Source organism: Paroedura picta, chromosome 3 (genome assembly GCF_049243985.1).
Source record: "Paroedura picta isolate Pp20150507F chromosome 3, Ppicta_v3.0, whole genome shotgun sequence".
NCBI lineage: Eukaryota > Metazoa > Chordata > Lepidosauria > Squamata > Gekkonidae > Paroedura > Paroedura picta.
Genome location: NC_135371.1, coordinates 78,551,757 through 78,576,642, shown reverse-complemented (window position 1 = coordinate 78,576,642; position 24,886 = coordinate 78,551,757). Strand labels below are relative to the sequence as shown.

General features: G+C 47.4%; 1 protein-coding gene across 1 annotated transcript; it reads left to right on the top strand.

Annotated features, from left to right (window-relative positions):
* Positions 1-13,102: 13,102 nt before the first annotated feature.
* LOC143832292 (uncharacterized) lies at positions 13,103-20,001 on the top strand. Its single transcript, XM_077326503.1, has 2 exons — positions 13,103-15,130; positions 16,324-20,001. The coding sequence occupies exon 2, from the start codon at positions 16,337-16,339 to the stop codon at positions 17,567-17,569; it is 1,233 nt and encodes a 410-aa protein (XP_077182618.1). The 5' UTR covers positions 13,103-15,130; positions 16,324-16,336; the 3' UTR covers positions 17,570-20,001.
* Positions 20,002-24,886: the final 4,885 nt, after the last annotated feature.

The window sequence follows — 24,886 nt, the reverse complement described above, 5'->3', positions numbered from 1 at the left end:
ATGGTAGATGAACCCACAAGAGGTTCAGCCATACTGGACTTAATACTGACCAACAGGCAAGAGTTGGTAGATGAGGTGAAGGAGGTGGAGACCCTAGGGGGAAGTGAACATGTCCTCATAGAATTCCTTTTGAGATGGGGAGGCAAGGAAGCTTGTAGCCAGATGCGGATGCTTGATTTTCATAGGGCAAGCTTTAATAAACTCAGAGACATGATGAGTGTCATACCATGGACGAGAATACTGGAAGGGAAGGGAGCATGTGAAGGGTGGGTGCTACTCAAACAAGAGCTATTTCTTGCTCAATCAATGACTATCCCAGAAAGATGAAAACACTGCAGGCCCTCTAAGAAGCCTATTAGGATGAACAGAGAACTTCAAGAGGAACTAAGAAAGAAAAGGGAAATGTTCAGGAAATGGAGGGAAGGACAGAACTCTAAAGAAGAGTACCTACAGGTTACTAGGCACTGTAGATCAATCATCAGAAAGGCCAAAGCTGAGAGTGAGCTAAGATTGGCCAGGGAAGCCCACTGTAACAAGAAAAGATTTTTCAGTTATGTGAGGAGCAAACGTAAAGTAAAGGAGGCAATAGGCCCACTGTTGGGTGCGGAGGGACAAACTCTAACAGAGGATGCAGAGAAAGCAGAAAGGCTCAGCACCTATTTTACATCTGTTTTTTCCCAAATGTCAAAGTGTTTAGGCACATCTAGAGATGGCAGTAGCCAAGAGATAGTGTCTGGGTGGCAGGTTGACATGGATAGAGAGGTTGTTGAGAGGCATTTAGCTGCACTGGATGAGTTCAAATCCTCTGGGCTGGATGAAATGCACCCGAGAGTGCTCAAAGAACTTTCCAGAGAACTTGCACAACCCTTGTCCATCATCTTTGGGACCTCTTTAAGGACTGGAGATGTCCCAGAGGACTGGAAGAGAGCAAATGTTATTCCTATCTTCAAAAAAGGGAGGAAGGATAACCCAGGTGTCCAGGTGTGACCCAGACTGGGGGGCTAGAAGAGCACGAAAGGGAAATGGGAGAGGAGAGAAGCAAGGAGAAATGGAGTGTAAGGAACAACAGGAACACGGGCAAAATAGAAAGTGGCCATTTGCCAACAAACAGAACAGGACGGGAAAGCACGGATGAATTAAAGGCTGAGGAACCGGGGAGGCTGGGCAGTTGGAAAGAAATGAGAAGGAGTACCAAGAAGGACATTACTTACCAGAAGCGGGCGGCGATCGATGAGAAGGTCTAAACGAGGGATGATTATACTCGGATAGCCCCTGAAAGAGAGAGAGAGAGCTGCAGTATAACACTCCCCTCTCGTCCATTGCAAGGAAGGGCCCGTCTGAGACACCGGCGTTTGTGGAACCTAGAAAGGAAAACTTACCTGGGGTGATGGCGAACCGCAGAAGGGCGGGTCCGGAAATGGGGGGCATGGCACCTAAGGGGTGAGGGAGGAGCGTAGAAAGGATATAAGACAAATGGGGAGCAGGGAAAGTTGGTTGGTTGGTGAAGGATGGGAGAAACACGCTGTATGCACTGTTTGCGACACCTGGATTAAAGAAAGCATTTCTGAAGCGGGCTGTTGGCGTGCATCTGTTTGTTTCCGAAACCCATCCAGCAAGACGGAGAAGGAGAGTTCCCCAAAAGGGGTGGGTGAGCACCCCACACCGGGAACCTACAGACCAGTGAGTCTTACCTCTGTTGTGGAGAAAATAATGGAGCAGATATTAAAGGGAGTGATCTGCAAACATCTGGAGGACAATTTGGTGATCCAAGGAAGTCAGCATGGATTTGTCTCCAACAGGTCCTGTCAGACCAACCTGGTTTCCTTCTTTGACCAAGTAACAGGTTTGCTGGATCGTGGAAATTCAATTGATGTCATTTACTTGGATTTTAGTAAAGCTTTTTTTTTAATTCAAAGTTTTTGTTTTATTTTCCAAGAATAAAGATAATACAATACAAGTAATCTACATTATTAATACAGAAAAAAATAGATTGTGCTCTTCATTTAATACACTTAATTCCCCGTTTCAATCCCCTTTTACACAATGGTATGAACTTTTGCCCAAAGCTTATAAACTTTTTCACGTTTCCACTACATTTAGAAGGAGAAGCCTACTTTGTTACCATCTTTCCAGCATTTGTTTGCATAGTTTTTAACAATTTTAACGGTCATTTTTGGTGTCCCATAACACCTATGAAACAATTTATACTTAACACAATCTTAGAGCCATCCACATTTCCACCACATTTAGGAAAAGAAGCCTACTTAATTGTACAGAAGAAGAATATATAGGTTGTTATATGAGTATAAGTTATATAAGTGTAAGTTGTTAATACAAAAAATAGTAAAATAAAGTCTTCGTTAGTTACACCTCCTCAATTAGGTGCCTCCACACTTACGTAATAGTATAGACTTACAGTGAGCAGTAAAACATAGTCTTCATCTGTTATTCTTAAACCTACTCCATTAGATGTCTCCTTTTAGTTAAGCTTTAATTTTGGGCTAGAAGGCACTGCGAAGATATTTTTACAGATTCAGCTTACTTAGAAGATCTTAGACCCCACATTAACTTAAGAAAAGCCCCAGTCTTCTTAAGGGGGTCTCATGTAGAGGCTTGCTGCATCTTGTTGTTCCCGTAGACTTGTGTTCTGTCCAGATGGCCTTTGGCATAGAAAATGCAGTTGTACTCTTTCCCTCAGAATATGCATCGGTGAATCTTGAGGCAGTTGTACCTCCTAGGCTCATAGTTTTTAACAATTTTAACGGTCATTTTTGGTGTCCCGTAACTCCTATAAAACAATTTATACTTAACACAATCTTAGAGCCATCCACGTTTCCACCACATTTAGGAAAAGAGGCCTACTTAGTTGTACAGAAGAAAAGTATATAAGTTGTTATATGAGTATAAGTTATATAAGTATAAGTTGTTAATACAAAAAATAGTAAAATAAAGTCTTCGTTAGTTACATTTACACCTCCTCAATTAGGTGCCTCCTTTTAGTTATGCTTTAAGTTTAAACTGGGAATCACTACGGAGATATATTTTATAATACAAATTCAGCTAGCATAGGGAATCTAAGACCCCACACTTACATAATAGTATAGACTTACAATGAGCAGTAAAATATAGTCTTCATCTGTTATTCTTAAACCCACTCCATTAGGTGTCTCCTTTTAGTTAAGCTTTAATTTTGGGCTGGGAAACACTGTGAAGATAGATTTAATAATACAGATTCAGCTTACTTAGAAGATCTTAGACCCCACATTAACTTCTTAACTGATTATATTGCCTGTGTGGCTACAGAAGAAAAGAAAAAGGAGAGAAAGAATTTCAGCCACTGCTTCTCCTTTCCATTCCCCAGTCTTCTTAAGGGGGTCTCATATCGAGGCTTGCTGCATCTTGTTGTTCCCGTTGACTTGTGTTCTGTCCAGTTGGCCTTTGGCTTAGAAAGTGCAGTTGTAGTCTTTCCCTTGGAGTATGCATCGGTGAATCTTGAGGCAGTTGGACCTCCTGGTCTCCAATATCATTACGGTTTTTTTTTTCCGAGAAGCTCCTTTAAATCGATTACTTTCACAGCAGATCCATATATCTTTTGATTGGTTCTTATGTACTGGTGCTTTGGAGTGGCTGTATGTCTTTTTAAGAAGGGTGTCCTTATCTAGGCTGCAAGGCTCCGACATCCCCTTTTCCATCTCCATAGTTTCAAATTTCTCTTCTGCTGATAGTTTTCCACCTTGTTTAGAGCTATCATCAGCCACTGTTATTGATCCATCACTTCAGTTAGAGACTTCTTCCTTGCCGTCTTGGATCTCCTTGAAAATATTTTTAAGCAAGCCTTCTGTAAATGCGTTCAGATCTTGGGTTTGTTTCTCGTAGATGAGCCATTCTTTTTAGCATAGACATGTTTTAGGCTTGCAAGTCAATTAATCTCAGGCAATTTTGCAAATAGCCAGTAGAGGTCCTACAGAGTCCTAAGCGAAAGCAACAGTCTGTTTTGATCTCCGACGTTACTGGCACTGGCACTGGCATGTGATGTATTGAAGTCAGTAAAGCAGTGTCTCGTACTGGAACAGAATTCTCGTGAGATCCTCCCACCCACGGCTCTTATCTCTTATCTCCGAAAACCAAAACAAATGCAGTAAAAGCTATTACTAATTAGTTTGAGTTGATTTAAGTCCTTCTTCTGCTTAGGGAAGAGAATTAGCCTGCCTCATATCGAGGTGGCTTCAGTCAGAGCAAAAGGGGGGGGGAAGAGAAACGGAGAAACGGAGAAATACTTGCATCTCTGTGCGTTAATTGATGTCTTGATAGCTTGGAATTTGGCAGATGTCCTCCCCTCAGTTCACAGCATTCATTTGCAATTAATCGTAGTAGAGGGTCAAAGTAAATTCTTGAAGGAAGAAAGAAAGAGAAAGAGAAGTCCAGAATATGGCAGACGTCCTCTTGACACGAAATACTGACAGCCTGTAATCCAGGGAGATATACTACCTAAAGGATTGGAGACGGCCCCAAGAATTCCCTAGAGCTTCCTGGGTAGAAAGGTGAGGTGGGCTTTGCATACCCGTCCTCTTTTCTGCCAATTGCTTCCACAATTGACCCCTGTCAGGCTTCAGAGATTGCACAGCAATCCTTTCAGGACGCCATCTTAAGCCACACCACTCGATTTTAGTAAAGCTTTTGATAAGGTTCCCCATGATGTTCTGATGGATAAATTGAAGGACTGCAATCTGGATTTTCAGATAGTTAGGTGGATAGGGAATTGGTTAGAGAACCGCACTCAAAGAGTTGCTGTTAATGGTGTTTCATCAGACTGGAGGGAGGTGAGTAGTGGGGTACCTCAGGGCTGGGTGCTCGGCCCGGTACTTTTTAACATATTTATTAATGATCTAGATGAGGGGGTGGAGGGACTACTCATCAAGTTTGCAGATGACACCAAATTGGGAGGACTGGCAAATACTCCAGAAGATAGAGAGTTCAACGAGATCTGAATACAATGGAAAAATGGGCAAATGAGAACAAGATGCAATTTAATAAAGATAAGTGTAAAGTTCTGCATCTGGGTCAGAAAAATGAAAAGCATGCCTACTGGATGGGGTAACACTGTGTGTGAACAAGACCTTGGGGTACTTGTGGATTGTAAACTAAACATGAGCAAGCTGTGTGATGCAGCGGTAAAAAAGGTGAATGCCATTTGGGGCTGTATCAACAGGGGTATCACATCAAAATCACAGGATGTCATAGTCCCATTATATATGGCACTGGTCAGACCACACCTGGAGTTCTGTGTGCAGTTCAGGAGGCCTCACTTCAAGAAGATCGTAGATAAAATTGAAAGAGTACAGAGGAGAGCATCGAGGATGATCTGGGGCCAAGGGACCAAGCCCTATGCAGATAGGTTGAGGGACTTGGGAATGTTCAGCCTGGAGGAAAGGAGGTTGAGAGGGGACATGATAGCCCTCTTTAAGTATTTGAAAGGTTGTCACTTGGAGGAGGGCAGGATGCTGTTCCCATTGACTGCAGAGGAAAGGACACGCAGTAATGGGTTTAAACTACAAGTACAACGATATAGGCTAGATATCAGGAAAAAAATTTTCACAGTCAGAGTAGTTCAGCAGTGGAAAAGGCTGCCTAAGGAGGTGGTGAACTCCCCCTCACTGGCAGTCTTCAAGCAAAGGTTGGATACACACCTTTCTTGGATGCTTTAGGATGCTTAGGGCTGATCCTGCATTGAGCAGGGGGTTGGACTTTATGGCCTTTATGGCCCCTTCCAACTCTATGATCCTATGATTCTATGAATTGGGGGTCACTGTGGGTGGCTGGTAGTTGTGAATTTCCTGGATTTTACAGGAGGTTGGACTAGCTGACCGTGGAGGTTCCTTCCAACTGTCTATGATTCTAAGTTTAGAACTGTGCCTGCACTAGGGGAAGCTGGAAGCTACTTATCAACTTCCTCCATACTGCAATTTCACGGGGTTGTTGGAGAGCATATAGAGAAACATCTGGGGGAGGTCCCTTGTGAAGAGTCAATTCTATACACTCCTGAACTTGCAACTGTCAAAATGAGCTGAATTTACCCTGGAGTATATTCTGAGCATCTATGGAAATCCCTTCTAATATCTACTCCCAATTTAGTCGACTATTGGTGCCACCCCATGTTCCTGGGAGTAAGCCTCACTGACTAGAGTAATGTTCTAAGTCATGCTTAGAATTCCACCATCTCTCCTTACTAGGGTAGAACCACTGAGCTTGTGTAAGTGAGTTTACATTTATTCCTGACTTCCTTGCTTTATCCTGGAATGGTTCTTGCACCTGTGACTCTATCTACTTTGGGATAAGTAGGTTTTCCTAAGGGCTGTTTAGTCAGTTTTTTAAAAAGCACACACAACAGCCTGCCTTTGAAATTCTTGAGTGGATGTTCTGTTGGCTGGAGCAGACATTTTAAATTGATTCCTTTGTGTTTTCTGTAGCTATAACAAAGAGGTACTATGAAAAAATCACATAATGATGTTGGAATATTCTACTTGAAAAGCAAAACCAATAACAAAATATAACCATTTGTCCAGTCTTCAGTTAGCTGCACCCAACTCTTTTTCTAATTAATGCTATTTGCCTTATGGCTGCTATCAGTTCCTTACTAAACAACTAAGAAACGACTTCTCCAAGAAAACGACTTCTCCTGGGATTGCTTTATTTATTCCTTGTACTTTGATTGTATCTTCCCCCCTCCTTTAAAGAAGATATTTTTGTGACATGTAAATTGAATCTTACTGAAATAAACTTCCAACCTCATGCATAATATGACTTCACCCTATAAAATAGCAACTCATTATTCTAAGTCATTGGCAAGAAGGGCCAGTCTAGCAGATGGTGATTCTTGTGTCAACCAGTTGTGTATTTTTCTGTAATATGATTTGCTTGAGAAATTTCTGACCATCCTTTTGCCCAAAGGACCCAATACAGATTTAAAAATATGAAGCAGCACCAGAAACAACCAATCATTCAAATTATTTTAAGAGATAATTTTAATAGAGCCCTATATGTATATGTATATGTATATGTATATGTATATGTATATGTATATGTATATGTATGTGTATGTGTATGTGTATGTGTATGTGTATGTGTATGTGTATGTGTGTGTGTGTGTGTGTGTGTGTGTGTGTGTGTGTGTGTGTGTGTATGTATGTATGTATATGTATATGTATATGTATATGTAGTAAAAAGGTAAAGGTATCCCCTGTGCAAGCACTGAGTGACGCCCTCCAGCGTTTTCATGGCAGACTCAATACGGGGTGGTTTGCCAGTGCCTTCCCCAGTCATTACCGTTTACCCCCCAGCAAGCTGGGTACTCATTTTACCGACCTCGGAAGGATGGAAGGCTGAGTCAACCTTGAGCTGGCTGCTGGGATTGAACTCCCAACCTCATGGGCAAAGCTTTCAGGCGGCTGCCTTACCACTCTGCGCCACAAGAGGCTCTTGTATATGTAGTATATGTATATATATATATATTTATTTATTTTCATAAAGATAGAAATATAGAAACGAGATAGTATAAGTTGATAATACAAAGAACAGTAAAATATAGTCTTCATTTGTTATACTTAAACCCACTCCATTAGGTGTCTCCTTTTAGTTAAGCTTTAAGTTTAGTCTGGGAGGCACTGCGGAGATATTTTTAATAATACAGATTCAGCTTACTTAGAAGATCTAAAACCCCACGTAAACTACTTGACACAGTTTAAGAGCCATCCTGACAGATATTCAACACCATATTTTCAGATTTGAATTAAATGCTTAACATTGAACATTTCTTGTAAAACAGTATGAACTTTGGCCCTATAACAATACACTAATAAAGAAGAAAGAAAGGAGGAAAAACCCCATTTTATTATGACATTTCCAGCACTTACGATTATATTGCCTTAAAAGTATACAGAAGAAAAATAAAGAAAGGATTTCAGACATTGCTTCTCCTTTCCCTTCCCCGGTCTTCTTAAGGGGGTCTCATATCGAGGCTTGCTGCATCTTGTTGTTCCCGTAGACTTATATTCTGTCCAGTTAGCCTTTGGCATAGAAAGTGCGGTTGTACTCTTTTCCGCAGAGTATTCATTGATGAATCTTGAGGCAGTTGCACCTCCTGGACTCCAATATCAATACAATTTTTTTCCCGAAAAGCTCCTTTAAATCTATTACTTTCAAAACAGATCCATGTATCTTTTGGTTGATTCTTGTGTACTGTTGCTTTGAAATGGCTGTATGTCTTTTTAAGAAGGGTGTCCTTATCTAGGCTTCAAGGGTCCGACATCCCCTTTTCCATCTCCAAAATTTCAGATTCTGCTGATGGTTTCCCACCTTGTTTAGTGCTGTCATCAACCACTCAGACCCTCATTGGGATTTTTATCTTGGCTCCTTCCATTATTTTCCGGGTAAAGCAAAGGGCCCAATCAGTCCCTTGGTGTGGCAAGCATTGGATGCTTTGGAACTGGCTAATCTCTTCTCCATCAGGAAGCCATTTAAGGAAGCCATTCATTTTGAATTCCTAGCTCAACACTTGGGTGAGAACCATTTTCCTCACCCTCACTTTGAATGCTGTAATTAGTGGACTTGTCAGTTCCACTGCTGGAGGCAATGTTAATGATTTGCCAGTTAAACATGTATCCTTGAGTCAGGGAGCATCATGCAGTCTAGCAGATCAAGGACTGCATCAAGGAGCCACAATTCTTCCCCACTAAGCTATTGGGAGCCTCTTGTGGCGCAGAGTGGTAAGGCAGCCGTCTGAAAGCTTTGCCCATAAGGCTGGGAGTTCAATCCCAGCAGCCGGCTCAAGGTTGACTCAGCCTTCCATCCTTCCGAGGTCGGTAAAATGAGTACCCAGCTTGCTGGGGAGTAAATGGTCATGACTGGGGAAGGCACTGGCAAACCATCACAGTGAGACCAGGCACAGGCAAACAATTCAGAGGACTTTTAGTGTGACTGCTTCTTTTATAAATTATGTTAAGTGATTCAACAAGGTTTATATGTTTTTGGAGGTGTAGGCATACCTTCAAACCAAGTCAGAGTTCTTATCCTGGGCATTCCACTGTCTTTTGGTTGACACAGTTAAACTCATGCAAGAGATGGTAGTTTCAAGTTGGGCCATTACTCCTTACTAGTATCTAGTGCGATATGGCAGCTAAGAAGGCTAATGCAAGATTAGGCTGCATTGCTAAGAGCACAGTCTACAGGAAGGGAAATTATAATATCACTCTATTGCACATTGATCAGACATCATTTAGAACAAGGGTAGTCAAACTGCGGCCCTCCAGATGTCCATGGACTACAATTCCCAGGAGCCCCCTGCCAGCGAATGCTGGCAGGGGGCTCCTGGGAATTGTAGTCCATGGACATCTGGAGGGCCGCAGTTTGACTACCCCTGATTTAGAATATTGTGTCCAGTTCTTAGCGCCACCATTCAAGAAAGATATTAACAAGTTATAGCGTATTCAGAGAAGGGCGACTAGGATGGCTGAGGGGTTGGAATCCATGCTTTACACGAAAAGGCTGAGAGAGCTGGGTATGTGTAGCTTGGATAAGAGCACAGATATTATAGCTGGGCTTAACTAAATAAATGGTAGATATGTTGAAGAGAGGGCTGACTTCTTTACTGCAGTTTATATACAAGGACTACACAACTAGAACTCTTAGATGATATCCATAGAAGCATCCACTGCCAAGTGCTAGCCTGCATACCTCAGAAGAGGCTTCATGGTTATGAGAACCCTTTAGAACATCTGTAATCCTTTAAGCTAAGGTACCTGTTTTATATTAAAATCCTCTAACTGGGAGGAGTGCAGTCAGTTCAGATGCTGAAAGAAGAGCTGAACTGGACCCAGCCAGTGGCTGCCAAAGGTGGGAGTCAAATTGGACGCATTCTGACAATGCTGCTGATGTCATCAGCCAGCAACAGCCTGGTAACACCTGCACCAACCAAAAGCAGGCCTCATCATCCCCCAAGACTGCCAGGAAACTGAACTCCACACCCCATGGAGGGAAACAGCCTTGTTAATAGAAATTCCAGCAGCAGCAGCCCAGATAAGAAGCCAGGAACCAAGCCCTCAGCTATAGGAGGGAAGAGAGAAACCAGGGATTGGGGAGGAGGGATTAAAAAGCAGCCAGCAGTAAGAGACGGGAAAGATGGCTGTTTGAGCACTTCTCCTAAGGAGGAGCTCTTGGTCCGTATAGGGGGTTGAACGTATCTACCTCCAGCAGAAGCAAGCAAGGTGTGCAAACCTTGCTAAATTCTCTTTATAAGAGCTTCGGAAAGCTCCAGAGCTCTAAAAAGGTCCATTACTGATCAGCGGAGAGAGATTCTCAAGATCTTAAGCTATATGTGACTATTAAGGCCAAGAAGCAGTCTACCATCAAAGCCTTCTTTAACAAGGATTGCCTTTCTTTCTCATTCCTCTCTCATTTTCTGAACTGCTTTGAAGAGACTTCAGAGTTCTCTAACTTCAAATGCCTGCTATCAACAGTGAGTAACGTTTTAATGACACTAAATTGTTTTTGTACACCTCCCCCTGTCTTGTCTACCAAGCCGCGGCAGTGAGTTCATCTTTCTCACAAAGACTTTCCTGCTTGTTTTTCTTGTCTTTTTCAAACTCTGGGGGAAAGGTGAAACATATGAACAATTTTTAAAGATAAATGAGCTAATTTGGACTGTTTACATTATACGGAGATTTCCCTTGATAACGGCTCTCGTGATATCTCTCCCACTGTGTGACTTTCTAAGCAATCAGAACTTCTGCGGGGGGACCTCTCCTGGCTGTTTGAAACACTGCACAGAACTGGCTGGTGTTGACTTATAAGTCTGATTTTTAATGTGGCTATTTTGACTTAGATGGTCCGTCTGTTAGCAAAAGAAAGAGAAGATCTGAATGCCTTCACAGAAAATTTGTTGAAAGATATTTTTAAGGAGATCCGAAATGGCAAGAATAGGAATGATGAACCAAATGATAACAATAATATTAACCAACTGGAACAAAAAAATAGCAAGAGTGAAGAATTACAGGATTGCAAATCTTCAGCGGAAGAAAATTTTGAAGCATTGGAGATGGAGTCCTTCAGAAAGCAAGACCTGCAACAAGAACTTATTATCATCACTGATCAAGTTCAGATGAGGTTACCTTTACTGAAAAGACATATCTCAAAGCAGAAGCACAAAAGAATCAGCCAAAAGACACATTGGCTTGTCCTGAAAGTAACTATTCTAAAAGAGCTTCCCAGGAAAAAAAATGGCCCTAACACACCCCAGATTGGAGATCAGGAGGTGCAACTGTTTCTTATTTATTATTATTTATTAGAATCATTGGCAGATATTCTGTGGAAAGGGGCACAATTTCATTTCCTAAGCCTCGAATTGAGACCTCCTTAAGAAGATTGGGAGGAGGCAAGGGGGGGGGCTGACATTTTTCCTATGTTCTGTTTCTGTATGGATGGCATTAATACTTATAGTAACTGCAAAGATTTTAAAACAATTTGAATTGAAGAATTTAAGAGCTGCAAATGTTATGATAAAGTGGGATTCTTCCCCCCCCCCCTTAAAAAAATACTGGGATAAAGTGGCTGTAAATGTCATGATAAAGGGTTTCCCCCCCTTTTTTTCTTTTTATAAATACCAGATTTAAAAAATGCTGGGCTAAAGTGGCTGTAAATGTCATGATAAAGGGTTTTCCCCCCCTTTTTTTCTTTTTATAAATAACAGATTAAAGTTCATATTGTTTTATAAGAAATGCTTAATGTTAAGTACTTAAAATATGTTGTTGTAAACAAGTGCAGGAACCAGCTGATTTTCTAGCCTAAGGATATGCCTTGGTTCAAGTCTAAGGGTAATTTTTATAACACCCGTTGACTGTAAGTGCTGGAAATGTTACGTTAAAGTGGGATTTTTTTGTTGTGGCTTTGTTTTTATATTCACGGGGAACAGATATCTACAGTATTCAGCAATGCAAAACTTCAAGTAAATGGAGACTTTGGGGAGTAGAGGGAGGGATGATATTGTAATATTTTAATCAAATATATTTTTCCTTGTTCTTTCTATATAAAAATTTAAAAAATCATATTAAAAAAGCAGCCACCAGCTAGGAAGGAGTAGGAGAATGTCCAGATTCGGAAAAGGGGAACGGGATAGGTATCCATCATAAGGGAAGCTCTAGGGACAGGTGAAGGAAGAAAAGGTGAGGACAGGACTTCCTGCTGGAAGGGAAATAGCTGTGCAAGGAAGGGAAGAGTATGAAAGTGTTGCAGTCTCCTCTACCTCCTATTCTGAGACAGGGGGAATCATCCCCAATGTGGGCCAAGATGGCAGAAGGCAGCATGGTGGGGGCCAGTGACAGAGGAGCACCACAAGAGCTTCCTTGTCCTCATCTATTCTGTAATAGATCCACACACTCTGCAGTGAGATTGTCATGGATGAATGACATAATTTGCAATCTCAGTGTTTATTTCAGATCACAGATTTGAAGATCCTGATATCACATCCAATATCCCCATTTCACAATTCTATTAATGAAAGGAGGAAGGAAGCTGCTAAACTTTTGTTCAAGTACCGTGAAGTTCTCAAACATGTATGGTACTAGTGTTTGTGTGGAAGAAAAGTGAAGGGACGCATTTTTTATCAGTTTGCCTGTGCTGCCATAAAATTAAATCTGAGTACACCACGAAAAGAAAGGGACGGTTCAAAATTATTGTAACAGAAAACAGAACCTATCCCGGGCTATATTAAACAATTCCACAATAAATACAAATAAACGTTTCTTATCTCTTCTTGTATATTTATGTGTATAAGCACAACCAGAACGGCCTCTAGATTAAACCGTTTTCAATTTTGTTTTCCTCAGTGGTTGTCCTTCTTTAAATTATATTATATATATGTGGCCTTTGGCTCTCAGGTTTGGGGAGGTCTGTTCAAAAGACTGTTCAAAAGACTTTTGAACAGACCTCCCCAAACCTGAGAGCCAAAGGCCACATATATATAATATAATTTAAAGAAGGACAACCACTGAGGAAAACAAAATTGAAAACGGTTTAATCTAGAGGCCGTTCTGGTTGTGCTTATACACATAAATATACAAGAAGAGATAAGAAACGTTTATTTGTATAAAATTAAATCTGTGCTATTCCATTTCTGCAAGAGACCAACACAGACAAGTAAATCATAGTGAAAGATGCATGAAATCAATAGATCCTTGAGGGGGGTGGGGAAATGAAGACATCAGGAACACTGAAACTGTGGTTGCAAATACAGAATGCAGCTTTAGTGTAAAGGTTGGCAGTGTGTGCACATGGTAATTCCTGGAATTTGTGCGAACTACAGGACAAGCTTATCTCTTTGAGAGCAGAAGACTATAAAGATGCAATTGCCAGAATGCAACTAAATTGGAGTTGATTGCCATAGCAGCAAAATAATTGTATTGATAAAATATGGCACATAAAATACTTGCATGCTGCATTAATGACAAAGTCATCAAAAGTTAATAAGAGTGGTCTAGAATTTATTCTGCCAGTATTAAGACAAGGAGAACTACACATTACACAGAGATTGGTTTTCCTTACCCTCAAATCAGTTTGGGAAGGGTACAAGCTTGAGCTACAGAAGGACAGACAGAGATAAGCTGTTTAATCCTTTCCTCTCTGTTTATTTTCCAGCTGAAAATCACAATCTCAAACTAGTTTATTACAACAGGAAATGAGCTGTGAGAAGGACTCTGTACTGTTTGCTCTGTTGACGAAAAGCAAGCCAAGAATGAAAATGACCAGAGACTAAAGGGTTAGGCATCCTCTCTCTGCCACCCTACCTGTGGTCAAATTCAGAGCTAGCCCAGACTGATTGTTCTTTCAAAAACAGCATGGAAGGGGAATCTTGTTTCATGCAAAGAGTGGCTGCGGCTAGACGTGGCCGCAGTTGGCGGGCGGGGGAGGAAGGAGTAAGGACGGGAGCGGCAGAGCGCAGGCGCGCTCGGAGCGTCGGACGGCGCAAGGGGCGGGGGCAAGGCGCTTATAAGCGCCACGTGCTCGGCCCCTCGTCCTCTTGCGCCGCGAGCTCCGGGGAAGACGCACGGAGCTACAGGGAGCTGGGGCTTGGGCTACCTGGGCCTGATTGGAGTCAGGAGCGGCCGGTGCGGTGAGGGAGCGGCAGCGGCCGGGGGTGGCTGCGGGGCAGCAGCGTGGCTGAGAGGCGGTGCTCAGTGGCTGGAGGCTCTCGGCGGCAGGAGACGCTCGGCGGCCGGAGGCTCTCGGCGGCTGGACGGAGGACAATGGCCGGGTCGCGGTCCCGGGCCCGACGCAGCGCGGCAGTGGCGAGCGGCTCTAAGGCTCCGCAGCAGGCCGCGGAAGAGGCCAGGGGACAGGGGAGGAGCCGGGCGAGCGCTCTGAGAGCGCGGGAGGCTTGGACCGCGGCAGTGCCCGGGGCCAGGGGGAGCGGCGGAACAGCGGCCGGCGGCAGGGGGTGGTTCCGAAGCGCAGGCCCTACCCCAGGGGCGGGCCCTTTCCGGTCTCGTTCCCCGGTCCGGGGGGAGCCCCAAGAGTTTCGCTGCGGGGAACTGTGGGCCGCAGGGTTTCCAGGGGTGCCCGGGCGGGGCTCAGGCAGACTCCGCCGGGCCCGTTATCCCCTGACCCTCGGCCTGGTAACAGCCCTCCTCGGGCAGCGGGGGGCTCTCGGCCTGGACGCACGTGGCGTCGCCCTGCTGGCCGGAAGGGGGGAGGCGTTCGGGGGCAGCCTCCCCGGCCCCCAATGGGGGGCGCAGGAGGTCCCTTGCGGCCAGGAGCAGTGGCCGGTCGAGGGCGCCTGGGGGCGGGGGCTTCCGGGCCAAGTCCAACAAGGGGGCGCCTCGTTCCCGGACGCAGGATGCGGCCGCCTTTCCTCACGAAGATGCGGCCTACTGGCGCGGGTACTCTGCCGCCCTAGCGAAAATGGTGGGCAGCAGTCCCAGCGAGGCTTCCGGAGCCAGCCAGTTGTCGCGGGGTTCGGGCTCGGGGGACGTTTCTGTTTCCAGTCTTTCCTCAGGTGACAGCGGAGACCGGGGGAGACGGAGTGGACGAGACCATCGCCGCAAGGCAGACAGGAAGGCCAGGCGGAAGCCCAACCCCTAGTCGGGTGAGTTATCTTCTTGGGAGGGGGATGAAGATCTACGGGGTGGCTGGTATTGGCTTGAAGGGGCCTATATACCTGCACTGCCCCATTGGCTGATAAAGAGGCGGCAGGACGCCGTTCGGCTTCTGGACGAGGAGGGAGTAGCTGAGGGGGACCAGGCTCCTCCAGTATGGTGCACAGCGGATGACTCGCCCCCGGGCATTCACCTGCCGTCGAAGGCTCGGGAGCGGGCCCTTGAAGGATTCTTCATGGATGTTTTCTACATGCTCAGGGGGCAGGGAAAAGGGGGCGACACCGGGAAGCGCAAAGAGCCCCGCAAACGGGAGAGGGCCGCCGAGCGGACTTTTGATAATTGGTTGCGGGGCCTTGCGGAGTATATGGCCTTGGTGACCGCAGCCTACCCCGAGCGGGAGTGGCATACCTGGAAGTACTTGGCTCATGTTTTGGAGGCCAGGGACCTGGCCGGGGACGAGGCTGCCCTTGAGTATGATAGGGAGTTCAGGGAATTGGCCTCTCACAACCCACTGGCCCGCTGGGATTTGAAGCACCATGATACGTGGATAGTTCAGGTGGGTCCCAGCGTACGGCACCACAAGGATAAGGGACGGGCCCCGGTGCCTAGCAGCAGGAAGCTGGCGGGTTTTGTGTGCTGGGACTTTAACCGTACGGGGTGCAAACGCCGGCGATGCCGTTTTGAGCATAAATGTGAGGGTTGTGGGGGGGCTCATGCCTTGCCAGCATGCTCGCACGCGGCAGGGGGGCCTCCCTTTCGAGGAACCCGGCTCTCCGGTAAGAAGACGGAGGGTCGGGTGTCGCCGGATCCTCAGCACCTGGAAAGACCGCCTGAACCCCTTCGGCGGGTGGCCCGCACGCCCATCAAGCTGGGCCCTCTGATTGATTGGCTCTTGTTGTACCCTAAGAAGGGGGACGCCCTTTATTTGGCTAAAGGTTTCCCTGAGGGGTTTCGGATCTCTTTCACGGGGGACCGGGTCCCAACGTCATGCGGGAACCTTCGCTCGGCCAGGGACTACCCCGAGGTCGTGGCGGACAAGCTTAGGAGGGAGTGCATGGCGGGGCGCATGGCTGGCCCCCTTGAAAGCCCGCCGTTGCCTAATCTTAGGGTGTCCCCATTGGGCGTTGTGCCCAAGAAGGCGGCTGGTCAATTCCGCTTGATCCACCACCTCTCTTATCCGCAGGGTGGGTCGGTTAATGATGCCATCCCGCCGGACTTGTGTTTCGTCCGCTACGCTTCCTTTGATGGGGCCGATTCGAGCCTGCCGTCCAGGGGCACTCCTAGCAAAAGCCGACATTCAGTCTGCGTTCCGGCTGCTTCCCATTCATCCAGAGGACTTCGATCTGCTGGGGATCGAGTATGGAGGCCGCTGGTATGTAGACAAGACTATGCCTATGGGGTGCTCCATAGCATGTGCGGCCTTCGAGGCCTTTAGCTCGTTTCTGGAATGGGCGGTACGGCGCAGGGGGCGGTTTCGGGAAATCACGCACTTCCTGGATGATTTCCTGATTGCCGGGCGCGGGGGGACCGATTCTTGCGCTAGGCGGCTGGGGGTCTTCCAGGCCGTGGCGGCGGAGTTGGGCGTCCCCTTGGCCCAGGACAAGACAGAGGGCCCGGCCACACAGCTCACTTACCTGGGGATTCAGCTAGACTCGGTGGCTGGGACTTCCAGCCTTCCTTTGGAGAAAGTTAGGGCCCTAAGTGGGTTACTGGGGGAAATGTCTGAACGAAGGAAATGCACTCTAAAGGAAATGCAAGTGCTTCTGGGCCACCTGAACTTTGTGTGCAAGGTGGTGGCCCCGGGCAGGGCCTTTTGTGCCCGATTGGCTCACGCCACCAGGGGACTAAGCAAGCCGCACCATCGCATGCGTATCTCTCACGGGATTCGTGAGGATCTGCGAACGTGGCAGGAATTTATCGGCCACTTCAATGGCGTGTCCTTGTGGCAAGAGGATATACGCCTACGAGGGGACCTCCAGGTGCATTCCGATGCGGCTGGAGGAGCCGGATTTGGGGTCCTGTATAGGGATCGCTGGTGCGCCAAGCAGTGGCCGGCTTGGTGGGGGGCGGAGCTGCTGAGGGATCTCACCTTTTTGGAATTTTTCCCGCTGGTAGTGGCGGTGGTCCTCTGGCGGGAGGAATTCCGGAATAAGAGGGTGCTGTTCTGGTGTGACAACCAGGCAGCGGTCCGGATCTTGAACAAGCAAACGGCGAAGTCCGCAAGGATCATGTGTTTAGTACGCCGCCTGGTTCTGGTTGGCCTGGAGGCCAATATTACTTTTCGGGCCAGGCATGTCGCGGGCGTAAATAACGTGTTTGCTGACAGTTTGTCTCGCCTGCAGGTCAGAAAGTTTCACATGCTTGCTCCTCAGGCTCGGCGAGACCCGGACGACTTCCCGGATGCCTTCTGGGACCTTAGAGCGGACTGATTGGGGAAGGCATGCTGGGGTCCGTCGCCACCTCCACATGGAAGAGCTATGAAGGGGCGGCAAGGGACTTTTTATCTTTTGCACGCGCCATGGGATGGACGGGCTCTTGGCCATTGAGTGAACGGACCCTTCTATGCTACCTGGCCCACTTAAAGGGCAGGGGTTTGGCACACAGGTCACTGCGGGTGGCGTTTTCAGGATTGACATTCTTCAGCAGGGCCTTTGGGAAGTGGGACCCTAGTTCCTCCCACCTGGTAAGGGCGGCTGTCAAGGGCTGGGGGAGGCTTGGGAGCACGGCCCCTGACACCAGGCGCCCGATCACCAGGGAAGTGCTTGCTCAGTTGGTGGTTCAATTACGGTCTGTCTGCTCTTCAGGATACGAGGCAGCCATGTTCCGGGCAGCATTTTTGGTGGCCTACCACGGGGCATTCCGGTGTGGAGAACTGGTGGCCCAGTCGAGGCTGGCCAGCAGTTCCCCGGCCCTGCAGGTTGAGGACATCCAGTTCTTGGCGGACGGGGTGCAGATCTGGATGCGCCGCTCAAAAACGGATCAGAGGGGAAAAGGAGTGCCCGTTTTCCTCCGAGGGTCCGAGGAGCGAGGGATGTGCCCGGTTTTGGCACTGCGCCGTTTCTTGGACTTACGGCCTGGAAAGCCGGGGGTCCTATTTGTTCACAGGGATGGGACGTGTTTGTCCCGTTTTCAATTTGCAGCGGTTTTGAAGTTGTGCTTGGAGAGGGCCGGATTGCCCCGAGAGTGGTATGGCACCCACTCGTTCCGGATTGGGGCGGCGACCCAGGCCTTCCGTGACGGGATGGAGCCCACGGAAATCATGCGGCTTGGACGGTGGCGTTCCTCAGCGTTCAAGTTTTACGTTCGTACTGGTTGCCCAATTTTATTTGTCGCTTGTTTCAGGATTGGACTGTGCGGGGCCAACTGCTTTGATCGTGGGCCACAGCATCGTGTACTGGGCGGCCCGGTATGCGGAGGAGTCCGGATGGGAGGCCCAGTTGGGCCTGGAAGGTCGCCTCCAGATGCGGTGGGCCGGTGTTCGGGGACTGAAGTGGTCAGCTCTCATGGATGTGATATCCAGGGAAGTCTTTGAGATAGGACCGCCGGCAGTCCTGGTGGTCCAACTGGGCGAGAATGATCTTCCCGACGTTTCTGGTTTGCAACTGCGGAATATGGTGTTTGACAACCTTCGGGTGTTGCGGAACAAACTCCCGAATACCTACCTGGTTTGGTCCGAATTGCTGGACCGGAGGAACTGGAGGCGGGCGTGTCGGCCTGAGAAGGTCCACCTGGCCAAGGAGAAGGTTAACCGCAGAGTCCGGAAGCTGATGGCGCAGTTGGGAGGTGCTGTAATACGGCACCCCGGGATACGGCATCACAATGCTCCCCTGTTTAGGAGCGACGGGGTGCATCTTTCCAGTTTAGGGATGGATATTTGGTTGGGTGGTTTGGGTTCGGCTCTGCGTTTATGGGCTCAGGGGAGTTTTGGGGTTGGCGGGAACTAGGCCGGCAGGCCTTGTTCAGTGGCGGAATGGGGGGCACGAGGTGGAGCTTTGGTCCAGGGACCAGTTTGCGACTGGGACCTGAGGTGGGGGTCTCAATAAGAGACTGGCTGATACCGAGCGCGGCCTTACCCGGCTGGGAAGGCCAAGGGGTCGGAGCCAGGAGGTAAGGGTGGTTGTATGAGGCGGACGCCCAACAGCCATGACTGACCTCCTCCCAGGGGAGGGCATCAAGAAGCAAGGGATCCTTCCTCCCAGCTGGGAGGAACGGGGAACCCAGGGCGCTCCTTGAGCCCATGTCAGCAGCTGGACGGCTGCGCGGGGAGGGCTCCACACCTCGTGCCAGGCCAACCCCCTAGTTGTTGTTATTCAATAAAAGCTATTGCCTTGTTCATGCCAAAGCCGGCTCGCGTATTATTATGACTGAGTTCCCCATGCCAGTCAAAGAGCAGCTGTGGCTAGACGTGGCCGCAGTTGGCGGGCGGGGGAGGAAGGAGTAAGGACGGGAGCGGCAGAGCGCAGGCGCGCTCGGAGCGTCGGACGGCGCAAGGGGCGGGGGCAAGGCGCTTATAAGCGCCACGTGCTCGGCCCCTCGTCCTCTTGCGCCGCGAGCTCCGGGGAAGACGTCCTCCCACCCTCCCTATGTTACGGTTGTAATTTTCGTCACAGCTGCGGAATGGGGGGCATGAGGTGGAGCTTTGGTCCAGGGACCAGTTTGCGACTGGGACCTGAGGTGGGGGTCTCAATAAGAGACCGGCTGATACCGAGCGCGGCCTTACCCGGCTGGGAAGGCCAGGGGCTCGGAGCCAGGAGGTAAGGGTGGTTGTATGAGGCGGATGCCCAACAGCCATGACTGACCTCCTCCCAGGGGAGGGCATCAAGGAGCAAGGGATCCTTCCTCCCGGCTGGGAGGAACGGGGAACCCAGGGCGCTCCTTGAGCCCATGTCAGCAGCTGGACGGCTGCGCGGGGAGGGCTCCACACCTCGTGCCAGGCCAACCCCCTAGTTGTTGTTATTCAATAAAAGCTGTGGCCTTGTTCATGCCAAAGCCGGCTCGCGTATTATTATGACTGAGTTCCCAATGCCAGTCAATATGCAGTTTAAGACTAAGGTTGAAACTTTCATTTCCAAAAACTGGCAGTAAGTGAGAGGAAGAATGCAACTTGAGATCAGGCATTGGAGACAGATTTTGAATGGGTGAGAGCTAAAAAACTGAAACATAATCTTGAGAAAATGGAGATGCTACCGGTGGAGAGAAGGACTGACCCAGGTAATGAGTTATCCCCTGTTCTAGATAGGGTTGCATTCCCTGTAAAGAAGAAAGGTGGCAGAATGGGGATGAACCTGGACCTCCTGCTGGAGCAGGTGGGAGCAGTAACCAAGAGTACCTTTCAGCTAGCTGATGAGCTAGCTGCAGTCCCTCATAGCCAGAACAGATCATGCTACTGTGGTGTTACCCTGGTAATATCTAGGCTAGATTAGAATCATAGAATCATAGAGTTGGAAGGGACCTAATGGGTCATCTAGTCCAACCCCCTGCACTATGCAGGACACTGACATACCAATTACTCATCCACTATGACCTGCCACTCCCTTGAGCCTTCAATGAATCAGCCTCTTTGTCAGATGGCTGTTCAGCCTCTGTTTAAAATTTTCAAAAGATGGGGAACCCATGATCTCCCGAGGAAGCCAGTTCCACTGAGAAACCGCTCTGTCAGGAACTTCTTCCAGATGTTTAAACAGAATTTCTTTTGAATTAATTTCATCCCATTGGTTCTGGTCTGTCCCTCTGGGGCAAGAGAGAACAACTCTGCTCCATCCTTTATATGGCTAAACAGACCAAGCTCCCCCAACCTTTCTTCATACGTAGAATCATAGAATAAGGGTTGGAAGGGACCTCATGGATCATCTAGTCCAGCCCCCTGCACTATGCAGGACACTCACATACCAATTACTCATCTACTTAAACCTGCCACTTCCTTGAGCCTTCAAAGAATCAGCCTCTCCATCAAATGGCTATTCAGCCACTGTTTAAAAATTTCAAAAGATGGGGAACTCACCACCTCCCTAGGAACCCTGTTCCACTGAGAAACCATAGTTTTTGCTCATGTGTGAAGCAACCTTAACAGTCTCATCTTAACAAAAACTGAGTCCAATAGCACCTGTAAAACTAACAAGGATTTATTCAAGGTGTCAGCTTTCGAGTGAATGCACTTGAAATCTCCCGCCTTGAAGTGTGGACAGATTGCTAGATTCAGTGAGGGCGACCACTTGCTCCTTAGATCCCTATCCCTCCTGGTTGATCAAATCGGGTGACCAGCAGATAGGAGGTCCTTTGAGAGAGATTGTCAACCTCTCCTTAATGTTAATTCCCCAAAGGAATCAAGGAATCAGTAGAATCAGTAGAATCATAGAATCATAGAATCATAGAATCATAGAATCATAGAATCATAGAATCATAGAGTTGGAATGGGCCATACAGGCCATCTAGTCCAACCCCCTGCTCAACACAGGATCAGCCCTAAGCATCCTAAAGCATCCAAGAAAAGTGTGTATCCCACCTTTGTTTGAAGACTGCCAGTGAGGGGAGCTCACCAACTCCTTAGGCAGCCTATTCCACTGCTGAACTACTCTGACTGTGAAATTTTTCTTCCTGATATCTAGCCTATATCGTTGTACTTGAAGTTTAAACCCATTACTGCATGTCCTCTCCTCTGCAGCCAAGAGAAACAGTATCCTGCCCTCCAAGTGACAACCTTTCAAATACTTAAAGAGGGCTATCATGTCCCCTCTCAACCTCCTTTTCTCCAGGCTGAACATTCCCAAGTCCCTCAACCTATCTTCATAGGGCTTGGTACCTTGGCCCCAGATCATCTTCATCGCTCTCCTCTGTACCCTTTCAATTTTATCTACGTCCTTCTTGAAGTGAGGCCTCCAGAACTGCACACAGTACTCCAGGTGTGGTCTGACCAGTGCCGTATACAATGGGACTATGACATCTTGTGATTTTGATGTGATGCCCCTGTTGATACAGCCCAAAATGGCATTTGCCTTTTTTACCGCTGCATCACATTCCCTGCTTTTGTTTAGCTTACAGTCCACAAGCCCTTTCCTCACATACAGTGCCACTCCTCCACCTCTTCAATCTATTCTGTTTTTTCTGAACAGTTCATATCCATCCACCATTACATTCCAGTCATGAGAATCATTCCACCATGTTTCTGTGATGCCTACTAGATCATACCTTTCCATCAGCATGAGAAGTTCCAGCTCTTCCTTTTTATTGCCCATGCTTCGAGCGTTAGTATAAAGACATCTGAATCCTTTTACTTTTGGTTCCCTATGAGCTGGCCTTGCCGGTTGGGCTGCCCCCGATCGTTTTCCTTCCATACACTCCCTATGTTGATCGTCTCCTTCCCCTTGTGGCTTTAGTTTAAAGCTCTCCTGATGAATCTCCCCAGGTTCCTGCCAAACACATTCTTCCCCAACTTTGATAAGTGCAGTCCATCAGGTGCTAGTAGGCCTTCCTCAAGAAAGCCTATCCCATGGTCCCAGAAACCAAATCTCTCCTGCCTGCACCATCTACGCAGCCAGTGATTCACCTCCATTATCTTCCTCTCCCGACGCATTCCTCTTCCCTTGACAGGCAAGATTGAAGAGAATACCACTTCTGCTCCCATTTGCTTGAGCTTCCTCCCCAGATCTTGATAGTCTTTTTTAATAGGAGCGATGGTATTCAGGGACATGTCATTCATTCCCACATGGACCATCACAAATGGGTAGTGATCCGTAGATTTGAGGAGTTTGGGCAGCCATTCTGAAACATCTTTAATTTTCGCCCCTGGCAAGCAACACACCTCTCGGGTTAGGGGGTCGGGCCCAGGCACATGGCGATCCATTCCTCTTAGCAGGGAGTCTCCAATTACCAGTACTCTCCTTTATTTTTTCTTCTCAACTCCATTTCCTTCTGTCCCCGTGGCCTCTTCCCTTTGTCTTAGACTTTGTTTTGGGACCTCTTCCCTTGTTGACCCTTGCAACTCCTATGCAAGGGCCTGAAATCTATTCTGGAGCTCCAAATGCCCCGAGAACTGTCTCGCTCTTCGCCGTTGAGTCTTTTCTGAACTGTCTGCAGAGGCTCCCAAGTGTGGCCAATCTCCTTATCCTCTTCAGGACTGGCTGTATTCTCTCTATTCCAAGTTGCAGGGCTCTGGTCTATGAACTCCTCCCCTTTCTTACTTTGGGTCAGAGTAATAATTCTGTTTTCAAATCCCCTAATCCTTTCCTCCAAAAGTCTTACCAGCTTACACTTGGGGCAACTGTAGTCCATCTTGTCTTCTGGGAGGAAGGCAATCATGTCACACTCACTGCAGATAATGGGATGAGTGTCCTGGAAGTCCATTGTAATGTCTAGGCAGTGCAAGTACTAGGGAAATATAATCTACTGATTCTAATTGCTCGGCCAAGAACCCCAGGCTAAGAGCAGGCTCGCGCCTCTGGCGAGGAGCAGCCCTTTTTAATCCTCCCAACAATTACCCAGCAATCACCTCACACAGTCAGCACAATAGCCTCACCTGGTCAGCAGCAACTCTCTCCAGTAGCTCTCTTCACGTGCTCTCAGTTGTCTGAGCTCTGCCTCTGGTGAGGAGCAGCCCTTTTTAATCCTCCCAACAATTACCCAGCAATCACCTCACCCAGTCAGCACAATAGCCTCACCTGGTCAGCAGCAACTCTCCCCAGTAGCTCTCTCCACATGCTCTCAGTTGTCTGAGTGTTAGTAGTAGCTCTCAGTAGTGAGCCTTCTACTGAAAAAATCATCATTGGACCCGCAGGACCCCGCCAGTTACCGCCCAGTCTCGCATCTTGCGTTTCTGGGTAAGGTGATAGAGCAGTCGGTGGCGGAACAACTCCTAGGGGAATTCCGCACAACCGTCAATTTAGCTAAATGTAAGCGGGATCGCAAAGCACTACAATTAATAGCGGCAGGTTTTGATAACACACACAGAAATCCAGTCTGGAGATGACCATCACATGGATCCCTGTGGCACTAAAGGATGTACTTTTAGTTTAGAGGCAACTCAAAATGGTGGTACTATGAAGAGTAAAGGAAAAGCTCCACTGAGTGCTTATTCAAAAGTAAGTTCCACTACTAGACTGATCCAATGCTGAATTATGTAACCATCAACATATGGATTTCAGTGTTATTAATTGCACCCAAAGTAACATTAATAATAAATTTATTAACACTTATACCCCACCATTCTTTTCTCACCAGGGCTACCAAGACAGTTAACAGATTAAAAACATATTTAACAAAATCACATATTTGTTGTTGTTAGGTGTGAAGTCATGTCTGACCCATCGTGACCCCATGGACAATGATCCTCCAGGCCTTCCTATCCTATACCATTCCCAGGAATCCATTTATGTTTGCACCAACTGCTTCAGTGACTCCATCCAGCTACCTCATTCTCTGTCGTCCCCTTCTTCTTTTGCCCTCATTCGCTCCCAGCATTAGGCTCTTCTCCAGAGAGTCATTCCTTCCCATGAGGTGGCCAAAGTATTTGAGTTTCATCTTCAGGACCTGGCCCTCTAAGGAGCAGTCAGGGCTGATCTCCTCTAGGACTGACTTGCTTCCCAATTGACTCACAAGAGTCATGCTCTTAGTTTTCTTGATGTTGATTTTCATGCGAACTTTTGCACTCTCCTCCTTCACCCGCATCAAGACCTTCTGTTGCTTCTTGACCTGCATATCGCTTTCTCAAGAGACAGATAAGATGCTCTGGTATTCCCATCTCTTTAAGAACT